Source organism: Grus americana, chromosome 2, assembly GCF_028858705.1.
Source record: "Grus americana isolate bGruAme1 chromosome 2, bGruAme1.mat, whole genome shotgun sequence".
Lineage (NCBI taxonomy): Eukaryota > Metazoa > Chordata > Aves > Gruiformes > Gruidae > Grus > Grus americana.
The window spans coordinates 89900039-89912479 of NC_072853.1; the positions used below are offsets into that span (position 1 = coordinate 89900039).

The 12441-nt window shown below is 38.2% G+C and overlaps 1 protein-coding gene across 4 annotated transcripts in view; it reads right to left on the reverse strand.

Annotated features, from left to right (window-relative positions):
* Positions 1 to 2444: 2444 nt before the first annotated feature.
* The window catches only part of DROSHA (drosha ribonuclease III), an 81198-nt gene continuing 71201 nt past the window's right edge, over positions 2445 to 12441 (reverse strand). For 3 of the 4 annotated variants that reach the window (XM_054815089.1, XM_054815087.1, XM_054815088.1), the window contains 5 exons: positions 11951 to 12033; positions 11736 to 11839; positions 9598 to 9690; positions 8726 to 8772; positions 3098 to 5844 (listed from right to left, as the gene is read on the reverse strand). In XM_054815089.1, coding sequence (XP_054671064.1) covers positions 5714 to 5844; positions 8726 to 8772; positions 9598 to 9690; positions 11736 to 11839; positions 11951 to 12033 — 458 coding nt within the window. In that variant the 3' untranslated portion in view covers positions 3098 to 5713. Of the gene's footprint in view, positions 2789 to 3097; positions 5845 to 8725; positions 8773 to 9597; positions 9691 to 11735; positions 11840 to 11950; positions 12034 to 12441 lie in introns of those variants that run through there. The other variant, XR_008575697.1, reaches the window with a different exon arrangement.

The window sequence follows — 12441 nt, forward strand, 5'->3', positions numbered from 1 at the left end:
TGTCCCACCATTTTGGATGTCTGGTCAAGCCCCAATTCAAAAACCAGTAAGCAGTAACGCATAGATTGCTTTCGATCCTTAGTGTATGGACACCTACCGAGCCTTTTGGTTGTAAAATGTGACACATGCTGACAGGTGGAAAACTTATTTTAAATATTTACCTTGGGGTTTGGAAGAAGGAAGGAGGCAACAGTATTGAATGACAAATTTTAAACATCAAACATTATACCAAGTTTTTTCTTATTTTTTCCTTTGGATGGTATGATTTTTATTTTTTCTTAATGATGACAAAACTAAAAAATTCTCATGTATTTGACAATGTTTATCATCACAAGAACAGAAGGTAAGAGCAGCAATTTCAGATGACTTGTCCAATGAGGTCATTAAAAATTGTTGTCTTAGAGAATTTTAATTGGATTTTTCTTTTTCTTTTTTTAAAAAAAAACCCAACTTTATAATTGGATATTAAAAAACATTAGCATTTTCAAGTGTTGCTGAACTGGGAGATGGCTGCTTTTTGTTTGCCAGTTTAAGTATCCCTCTGGAAACAGAGCTGCAACATTCGAATTGTAATTCCAGTTGGCAGCAAAAACTGGTCACCATGTCAGAACTGTTTTGACACAGTAAATGGCTGAAGTAATGACAGGAGGAAATCTGCAGGGAAGTAATTCTTTTTTTTTTTTCAGAAACATTGGCTCAGCTTGCATCAGTGGTGTCCCACGGGGTGCCATGACCACCATGCCCATCTTTCAGTAAAGTAACGAGCTACCTCCAGTGACAAACACTTACCCATCACTGCTGCATCAGTTCTGGACGACCGATGTATGAGCTGCTTCTGCCACCGGTAAAAGTTCATGATTTGTCAGCTCAAGAGTCTGTCCTTTGCTAATGGATTACTTTTGAAATGTCTGCTGTAAGGGGAAGGTTTTATTTATTTATTTACTTTTTCTAAAAACATGTACAAGCAACACACTTGGGCTCTGGCTTCTTGTAGCAGCATCCCTAATTTCAGAGACCTTCTCAATCATTGTTTCCCAAGACTCCACAGGAAAAAGGGATGAGGGTGCCAGTCCCCAGTTTGCACGGCCAAGTTCTCTTTCTTCTCCCTCAAAGACACTCTCAGGCAGGGGAAGAGACATGTAGCAGGCTTTCCAAGAAATGATACTTAATCCACAGACCAGGGCATCACTGCCCTACCACAGGTCTCCTGAGGCCGAAGTGACAATTTCGTCCTTGTTTTCAGGTCTCAGTAGGAGATTAATACCCCTTATACCCGTCACACAGGCGCAGTGAAGAGCAACGGAATCACATGCTCGAGGCACTCAGGTATGACTGCATTGTAAGTCACAGGTATATCATTTAGACCCTTATTCATGAAAGATTTGGGAATCCTTTTAAGGAATGCAGTGAGGATTTTGACAAAGGGAAATATACCTAGTTAGTGAGGGTTTGAGTGTAATTTCATGCTTCCTTTGTTATCTGTAGCAAACAGGTGAAGAAAAGGGACTCTTGAGGTAAACCTACTCCTGATACATGGGGAAAGCTGAGTGACTGGAGCATGTAACCTGTTTAATCTTAGGACCCCAGAAAGAATCTGTGAAATTTGAGGGTACCTGAGAAAACAGGCATGGAAACAAAACATCCAGGAGAGAAGATAGTTGGTAGATGCATCCATGACAGATGAGAGATCCAATTCCCTGCTCCACCTACCATATTGCTATGTTGGGGTTTTTTTTTCACTAGTGTAATAAGTAAATGCAAGTTCATTATGCAGCCACCAGTTTATTTTGCAGCTGCTTTCCAAGTTATTCACCGTATTTGCTTAACTATGAATGAAAGAACAGACAGCAGAATTCAGAACACCTGTTGCCAGACACCATGGCTTACTGGCCAAGAATAATTAGCAGCAAGCAATGACGGGACATGTCACATTGCCCTTCTGAGCCTATTCGCAGTGAGATGTCAGTCATTTAAAGAGCTAAACATTAAGGCTTGCAGGCAACAGAAGACAGCAGAGCGCTTTCCAACTGCAAGTTTTCACTACACTTCAAGGAACAAAACAGGAACCACTTTCTGGTTATTATTCCCCCATTTAGGCAAAACTATTTCAAATGCTCAATGACAAATATATAACCGGGGGCCGGGAGGGAGAGGGGAGAAGCAGGGTGGGATGTGAGTCACAAATCTCTACCACATCATCATCCCCACCAAAGACAACGCACAATGGCACAATATAGATGATCAACTCCCTCAGCTCTTTTAGGGCTTTACAAACTTCCACCAAACAGAAACTTTATACAAGTGAACCGCTTACTTCATTTAAACATGTAGCCTGTATAATCAAAGTCTTTGAAGTAGGGAGACAGATGATCGGGATTTGCCTTTTGATCTTTCCAAATTGTTTTAGCAAGTAACAACTATGCCTGAAGTCTTTTCTGGAAATTTTTATTAGCAATAGTGTTTACAACAGTCTTAGAGACCAAGGTTCTCTTAGTATCGCTGTTAAATAATCTTACAGAAACTGCAATCTTACAAAGCAAACTTGGGCCCTGCAAATAACGCTGATGAATTTTATGTAAATTCACTTAAAATTCCTAATCAAATGAGCTACGATTCTATTCAGTGCTCTGTACATATGCACATTTTTGGAAAAAAAAAAAAAGAAATGTGTTTTCACAGGATCTGCTGGATGCACACAGATCTCAGTCTTTTCTTTGTTCATTGACTTGTACCCAAATAAAATCAATAAATCTTGCATGAGAACCTCTGGATCAGAACACATCAGGCCCTGGAGCGATCAAAAAAGGACCTTACATTATCAATAAGCCAGAGACACCTTCGCATTTCCAAAAATAGCAGCCAAAGTTGCCTAGTTATATACTACAGCTGTTCCACTGAGTAACATCAACTTAGTAATAATTTTCCCCCAAATTTAAGGCAACTTAAAGAAACAACTTTCTCTACTTAGTGTGTGTTATAAAGGACTGTGCTCACATTACACATTCTATGCATCTCCTTAAATTAGCAGAAACATTGACAGCCCCTGTTTTTAGACAGTGCATACACAGAAAGACACTGCAGTTTTGACACAGACAAAGGAAACATGAATTTATCTTTTATTTTGTTTTTTGCCCTCAAGACAAGGAAAACAAAATTTCTTCAGGCAATCTTCCTAGCCCATGCTTATACAGTGAAAAAAGGGAAAATAGCCCACTTGTGAAAAAATGGTTATCATCTACTTTTTATTGAGGAAGACCTAAAATTCATTAACTGTAGTAATGGAATGCAGAAATCATTTTCGTTTGTTTTCAAGCAATTTCTGGGTCAAAGAAAAGAAAACAGTTCTGGTTTCCTTCCCCCAAACAGCATATCTGATAAACTCAATCTATTTTTGTGCAAGTGTTTATGAATAAGCTCACAGTCTTCTTACAACTGAAAAGTGAAATGATGTATAGGAAGAATGAAAGTAATGTTAAACCATGAGCTAACAATTCCACTGGGGTACAGTGGTGATATCAGATACGATGAGAGAAATTTGTGAAGCAACCATACACCTGAAAATGAAGTCACTGCATGTTCTACTTGTTAAACACATGATTCTGGTCACAGTTAAGAGGGAAAAAGAAAATAACAGTGTACACAATTACCCTTAGCCCTCTACCAATGCACCAGTTCAACTTACTGCTAGAAGCAGATGGGCAATTCTACAAAAGATTTGGAAATACAAAAGACTTGAGGACAGGGGAGTTGCTGCTGCTTGCTTTTCAAGCCTGCTGCTGTTCAGAGGCATTTCAGCTTTTTATTTACAGACTGAAGCTACAAGGAGTTACAATCACTTCTCGAAAGTCAAAGAACAGCAGCATCCAGCAGAGATCAGCTCCTTGCCTTTATCTTGTTTTTTATCCCCTCCTTTATGTTTTAATGGTTTATTATCATTCTCTAAATTACAGAATGTGTTTGGTAGGGGTTTTTTTTCCCCCCTCTCATCCTCTGAAATGGATGTAGAGCATCAATCCATTAAGAAAAGGCAATCATAGAAGCTGGAAGAAGTGAGGTAGTGCTGTGGGGTCAAGTTTTTTAAAAAAAACACATTTAAGTGCATCTCACATTGCATGTGTACAAAAATGTGCTTATGAAAATACACATATCGATTAGCTCAGAAGTGAAACTTTGGGAAGACATTTGGGTAGTCTGAATTTTTCAGCTACACTTGTGTCTACTTTGGCACCTGCAGTAAAGTGCTTTCATGGATGCCCATCACACACTTACAGAAAGTTGCTTCAGACAACCGCTGAGTGTAGTGTGGCCATTGGGCAAAAGTTTTCTTTCAGGAGTCTGTATGAATTCTTTGGGCCAGACTCATACATCCATGCTCACAAAGCTGCTTGGTATCTTATCACACACATCTGTGTTACTTATGTCAGATAAAGACGCATAAATAACTCACCAAGAAGGATCTGAAGCAGGAAGAAAATATGCAGTTAAGGAAAATAAAAGTTGTATCTGTTTCACTTACCAGAAAAGACAGAGAAATGACTACACAATATGTACTAAGAGACTGGTTTAACTCAGAAATCAGCGTAACGAAAATGAATGGCTTGAAGCAGGCAAATTAAAAGTACGAACATCTGCAATGAAGCTGGTAGTCAGTGGGGGAAAAAACACCAGAATACACAGTGGATGTTCCACTTTTGGTACCATTCAGAACTTTTACAGAAGAAACATCTGTCTGTAATACAAGACACCAAAAATCAAGAAAACTGGGTGACTTAAAACTGTACACCACCTTTGAAGTATACCTTGGGGAGAAATTCTGCCCTCCTCTGGATACAACCAGTTTTCAACGAACCTAACCGGAAGAGCACCTGTATGGAGTTTCTAATACACCATTTGAATATTATGGTCACACTGGTTTGTTCTGGACAAAGAAATCCATTGAAGTAGACATCAGTTTGATAGCACAAGAAGTTGAGAATGAAACTAAACTTGTAAATGTAAACTCAGTACATTCTCCAGGAAAAAAAAAGCTGTCATTCTCTTGCTTCATAATTATGTTTGTTTTCTTAGAGTTTTATAATACTGATTTAAAGACAAAAAACCCCAACCCTCCACAAACACCTGTTTCACATTCCAGATGTGGAATCGACTGTTTAAACCGGAGTAACTTCTTTGCTTAAATTACTGTACCAGTTTCCGTAAAAGGACCGGAAGTTTATGGCTCCGGTATAACAGAGTCAAGAAGTACATTTAGCTGCAAAACTTAAGATAGGTACATGCTTAAGTGGTCTGCTGAATTAGTTTCTCATAACACTTTCCTCCTCCACAGTGGAGTTCATGTAGTAACTTCGCTAGTCACTGACAAAACAGCATTTGGACATAGAAGACAATTGTTAAACAGCGTTTCCTCCTACAGGCTTTTGAAATGAATACTTTATTACTTCATACAAGACGATAAAAATAATAAAAATAATCCCACAACTTTTCATAAAAATTAAAAGGATTTAAAACCAGATCTTATTAAAAAGCCAAACAAACTTTGCATTTAAAACCAAAGAAATACAATATATACACGCACTTTTTTAAGAAGAAATAATGATTTTCTATTTCATATCAACAGGCACCCTTCATTCATCATCTGCAAGAAATTAGGTTAGGTCTCTGTAGGCCACAGTCAGTTATTAAGTAAATATACCACTGCTTCTGTGCCCTCCTTTTATTTCCTTGCTTCTTCAGTCTCATCTGGCTCTCTCTCTTGATGCTCTTTTTCCCACCTCAGTTCTTTCAACTCTTGTCTGTACTTCCGTTCAATGAACCGTTTCTGATGGGCCATCTGGGGAAAGTTATCTGACACACGGAGAAATATTTTACATTAATAAACAAAAACTGGGAACACAGAAAGCCTCAGCTCTTTTTTTGAAAAGTTTGATGAGATTAGGGATAGGGGGGAATAATGTTATTACCATTTTTATTCATTTATTTCTAATAATTCATAGTAAACCAGGGCTGTGTGTTCTAAGACTTCAGTTTCTTTATGATTTCCACATCTGTTTCTCCTGCTAACAAAGCACTGCCAAATCTAATACACTCAACAAAAATAAATATAAAATCCTGGTATAGCAACATGGCCAGGTATAACCTGGATTTTACATTCTGCTCCCTTAGCAACAGGTGGTCAATACTGAAAAATTAATGTGAGACTACTGTCAACGCTGTCGGGGTTTTTTGTCTTGTTCTCACTCCAAAAAGTATGAGCAACTTGTTCCAAGCATTATACAAATGTTTCCATTATTATTATTATTTTAGACCATGTAGAATCCACTAGATGCCCCACATTATGGCAGGGTTCCTAATGAGAAAGTGATAGTGTAGCAAAATGGAATGCAGTAAAATCTGTTCCTGAAAAAGTTAATGCTTGGCTATGTACCAGAATACAGCCTTAGTGTAGTCTTCAGAGCATGGATGAGTAAAGACTGGCCAACACAGACTAGACAAGGCTGAGGTGATGGAGAAACAGCTAGAGAGACGGATGCTTCTGATTTCAGACGTTTGTCCATTGGCTGGTACGTACGTATACTAGTTAGAACTGAGGCTGTAAAACCAGCTTATATAATTGATCAGAATTGCTCTCAATTTAGTGCACAGCTGACAGAACATGACATTTTCTGCATGATCAGGGTGCTGACATTCATCTGTGTCTGTGCTGCAGAGACCTGCCCCCTCCAGCCGGTCAGAAAACAAAGACATGGTAGAGTACGTGGCAGTCTGCAGTTGGTGGTAAATCCTGCTGGGATCACACAGAGCTCTAGCATCAGCACTGGCTAACTATCTGTGTCTGAGATGAATGCAAAAGGTTACTACACTGACCTTTAAAGCCACAAACAAATCTGGAAGATGTCTTGGCAAAGGACTGCTCCCTCTCTAGTTGGCTACCAAGAGAGAATTCAGCTGAGGCTCCTCAGAGAGGAGTCCCTTGACACCAAGCGTCTTCCTCTGCTTTCTGGGTCCCAGGCAGCACAGATTTGTTCAGCTAGAGAACATGGTGCAGAAGGCACATAATCTGCAGGAGTCTGTGGTAGAGCGGAATGACTTTCTAACTGCTTTGTTTTATTGGCTGGTGAAATTTGTGCCATTTATTATACACTACAGGAATAAAAGGTTTATTCATCAGTTATTTACAACTCGGGCATAGGAGGGTGTATTTATTTAAACCAGAAAGCAATCTAAACAAAAGCAAATTGTTTTTAAATTGCTACCGCTTTTAAAAACACTAGTCCTTTGTTTAATGGAGTTCTGGGATATTTTGTTGCTCATGTGCACCATAAAATGAAAATTGGATTTTCAGCACTGTGCCTGTAACGTGATTCTTTAAGAACTCTGAAGAACTCAGCTCAGTAGCAACCTGTTTGTTTATAATCCATTTAAGATGTTGAGAAGGAAATTTATGTAATAAATTCATCATGGCTATGATATATATAAACAGGTACATGAAAATTACTTTTACTTGAAGTCAACTATGCATCAAAAAGCCAACAACAACAAACTCCACTCCACAAGTGTATACGTAGTAGAACAGGTGTCCATAGGGGCTGTGGAGCCTCCATCCCTAAAGACAGTCAAAACTTGACTAGCAAGGCACTGAGATACATGACCTAACTTGAAAGCTGGCTCTGTTTTCAAGGGCAGTTAGAGTAGAGACCTCTAGAGGTCCATGGTATTCAAACAAATAGGTATGTCAGAAAAGAGCTGTGAAGTCCTTTGACTGACAAGAGATGAAGCTCACAGTTCTCTGAGTGGTGATACTGTCACAAGAAAACACACTCAAAGGAAACTGCAGTAACATTTTGCAGATATTCAGCAGAGAAGGGAAGTTATGCTTTTTCTACTTGTCAAATTTACTGGTGGTGAAAAGTACACAGCTAGCAGATGGATATAAAAAAATTCTGAATTACAGGGATTCATTGTCTTCTGAAATTTTTAAGCCCTGGGATTTCCAGATGCAGAGATAACAGTTTAAAAACCTTTGGCATCTGAGGAACTACATGTCTTTCCTTTGAACAACAAAAAAAAAGTACTTCCTCATGTTGTTCTGAATAGAGAGTTTCTGCTTCACAAAATGCCTGTAATCTATTTGCTTACAGTACGTCCACACCTAAGACTCCATTGCAATGAAGGACAGCTCCCATGCTGGCTATCCTGTGCATGATTTTGAGAAATGCACAGAGATCACTGGACCCTCAGCTGATATAGAATGTTCTTAACAGATAAATATTAACTTACATTGGCTGGGGATCTGCCTGTTAGATTTTAACCTAGTCTACTGCATAATCTGAGATCTAATTTTATTTTCTAAATTGGCAACTGAAAAGTAATTTTCCTCCTCCTCTAAATTAGAAGATGAGACAACCACACTGTCAGAGACTAAGCAGTCTTATCCCATTGCATATTTAATCATGGAAAATCTCAATGAGACTTCACTGCACAGGGTTCCCTATAAGTTGCAACCTCTATCACTGATCAACTCCCTTTAAAAAATACCTATTGGTATCACATGAACTTCACCTGTTACAAAATCATCTTGAAAGTACTAAAAGGAAAACCTGCTGTTCAGAAGCTGACAGCATTCAGCACATACGTTCTGTTCGAATCTTACTCCCCACGAAAGCTGCACCTCACTAAAGACCAAGGATGTAAACTACAGATTTTCTTTGTTGCCCAAATATCTTACATTTTTCAAGTGCGTCCATTGCGGCTCCCATTTCCGCTTGCTGAATACTGTGAAAGCCAAATAAAAACATGTTACATGAGACCTAAGTTGTACAGAATAAAGTTTCTGACAAAGTGGAACACTAGATACTCTTTTGTAATAAAACTCTTTGGATAACCAGTATCTAGTAATTCCCAGATTGTGTGACATATCAGCCTTTCCAGAAATATGTGAGCAGTAGCACTACAACTCCAGTAGAATATTTTTAAATTTAGATCAATAACACTAACAGAATATTCTAGTCCATTCTTCACCGAAACATTTTCTTTTACTTGAGAGAAAAAAAAAAAAAGGAACAAAATCATAGAGGTGTGAACACTATAAAACCAATGATATTTTTTAACCACCACCAGATTTGGTAGCAGAAAATAAGATTAGGTCTTTGGGGTTCACAGTTGAAGTCTTTGCAACTTCAGGAACCATTCTAAAATATCTAGAAGTAATGACATTGGGGAAAAAAGAAAAAAAAAAAAAAAGAGAGCCTTGCACCCTTAACTTGCCAGCATAAATTGGACAGTAATCCAGCAGCAAAGCCAAAATTAAAGTCACCGTTTCCTGGAAGCTGTTCTGCAGTTTCTAGTCTGAGAAACACAAACTGGTTAGCACTGCTAGCCACCTTGAAGGCAAGTTTATCAAAAAAGCTTAAGACCAAAAACTATACAGACATTGAACCCTTCAGGTATTCCTAAGGCAGAAACTCAGAATACCTTGAAGAAGGTTCTATAGCTTTCCTTTTCTAAGGCCAACCACACACTTGTCTGTCTCCATGGCTAGTCATTTTGGGCACTGCCACACTCAAACTTTAATACCATGTGATTAAATTTTCACTATACCTTGGGCCTTTACCACATCCTATTCTCTCCCCTTTGAAGTAAACAGCTACTGTGTATGTCCTGGCATGAGATGGTCCCACTGTCTGCAAAGTCCTGAAACAAGAAAGATATGATTTATTAAAGCAGGAAGTATTAAAAACCAGAATCTGTGGTACATACATCACCAAGCTTTCAGTCTGGTCGATACATATAGTGGAATTAGCGCAAAGCACGGAGCAAGGGTTGAAAGATGCTTGTATAAATCACATTAACCCAGAGATTACCAGTATGGTGCACAATAAAAAGGAGAAATTTACATAAAATGCACCTTGTTTATATTGGTTATATTTATGCCTTGAGGTTCATTCAGGAGCACCGTATGAAAATTAAAAGTCTACCCTATAAACAAAAATGCAAACTATAACACAAAGTGCTTAAACACTGTGAAAAGACCTGTAATAAAGTCATATAAACTGTGTGTACCTGTGCAACTGCAAATAATCACACCAATACGAACACTAGAATTTTAGTCCCTGAGAGTTGTGCAGTTAGCAAGGTTTTAAAAGGACTTTATGTTGGACATGGTAGCTCTCTACTGTGAATTATCACAGTACAAACAAATTTTCCATCAGCTTTGAAAAGTTAGTTTGTCACGAAACAAACTTTCCATTTGAGCTAAAGTCTGGGACATGCATCAACAACCATCTAAAGGGAGAAAAAAGATAATTCCCTAGACATGCAATGTATTGCTGCTTCTGCTGTTTCTTCCTGCTGTCCCAAATCTCTCCCCACTGTCAGCTCGAGTCCTGTCCACTACCTTGTTTCTTTTTGGAAGGAGCACCAATTTCACATCAATTTTTAAAGTATCTAGCTAAAGTACTCTGTCTCCGTGTGCTGTGACAAGAGCAAATAAAACCCACCCCAAATTTAAAAGCAATAGTACTGACTGCAGTGAAACAGATAACGCAAAGAAAAGGAATTTAACAAGATAATAGGAAGATAACAGCATTTTGCTAGCTCTAAGCTGTACTATAAAAATCAATTTATCATCACAGCAAAACAAAACAAACATTTGGTACTTGATACCCAGTGGGTTTTACAAGAATCAGGAATTGTTTCTTTTGTATTCATCTCCCTCACCCAAGACAAAGCTGTGAGCCCTCATACAGAGACACTGAGGAGTCAGATTTGCAGAATATCAGTTGCTGCGTTAAAGCGATCATACTTCTGAAGTGCACTGCTTGTCACTGTAACTGAACTGCTACATTTCATTGAAAACTTGACTTCAGTAAATGTGACAAATGCACGTAGACATTCATTCTTCATACTTTTTCAATATAATAATCCCAACAATACATGCCTTGAACTTTCATAGCCTTTATCTCTTCTTTAGAGCACTAACATTGCACCCATTCCTACATCAATTAAATGGATATGGATGCAATATACAATCTTAAGTTTATTACTACCTCTTTGAAGCAGCTATTATGCTATTTTACAACTGAAAGAGAGAAGGGAGATCCATCCCATCCAGCTTCAGGTATCTGAGGTGTACAAGTTAAGAGGTTCATTACCCTGAACCTCTTCTATCACTAAACAGGAGGACATACATGGGCTGAATTGCACAGTGAAAGTGTCCAAAACTTCTGTTGCCCTTCAGTGCCTGACTCTGTGGATTAGAAACAGACCCTACAATCAGCATGTGTAACACCAGACATTTATTATGTTTGCATAATAATGTAGACTGTAGAGAAACGTCACACTACTACTGAAAATAAAAAGGAGATTTCTTGACTTCATACCCAAACAGACATTGATACATCAATTTCATTTAAAATACTGCTATTTCTTACATATAAAGAACAACAAATATAGAATGATGCCAATGAAATACTCCATTTGAACATAAAGATTATATTTTCCCTTGCAACTGTACAAGGGAAGATGATTACTAGTTCTGCCTTCTAAAGGCTTAGAACACCTAAAGCTTGGACAACATTGGTTCAACATTTTCCATCTTCAGACAAAGAGAGACTGGAGGGCTTGGATAACTACAATAAAATAACCCACGGGGAAAACATAGGGTGACTGATCACATCTTCCTCTGTATGCAAGAAAGACTGATAATTAGCTTGTATGCATAAGATGCGAGTTCTTACTTGTAAAGAGGAATGTCTGGCTCTTTTCCTTCTGTCCTGAGAGTCAAGCAGCACTGCTGAAGCTGAGATTTAGGATCATTCCAATCTTGATTTAAAATAAACTCCTGTAAGAAGTTCAAACATGCTTTTATAATTGAGAGAGTGTAGTAAGAATCCCAAATGCAGTAACATGTTAAAACACAGTGGCAGGAAAGTAGGAACCTGACTGATCTTACCTTTAGCCGTGGAAAGAAGCATACGTTCATAAAAGTGTGAACGTATTCCAAATCTTTATCAATGTACAAGGCAGCAATAAAGGCTAGGGAAAAAAAAAAGGTACTGTCACTCATCCAAGAAGAATGTTAATGGCTTGCAATTTTAGAAACAAGTATCTCTGAGTACTCTAAAGCCATATTCAATTACCTTTCACAGCAGTGATCTGATGAGGGTATTATTATCCTGCATACACAGGAAAAAATAAAGTTGACCAAGAGATTAAGTGACTTACCCAAATCCACTCAGTCATTTAAAGAGTTAGAAACAACACTCAGCTGCTAATCTCCCATTTTAACCAGGAGACCACGGATACTTACAAATAAATCACTACTGGGTACTATAAAAAATTTTAGATAGAAATCACTCCTGTTTGTGTGCTATTTCATTTGTTTTGAGGATTTGGCAAAAGCCAGGGGGTCTGAACAGTTGACAAAAAATATCAAAATATACA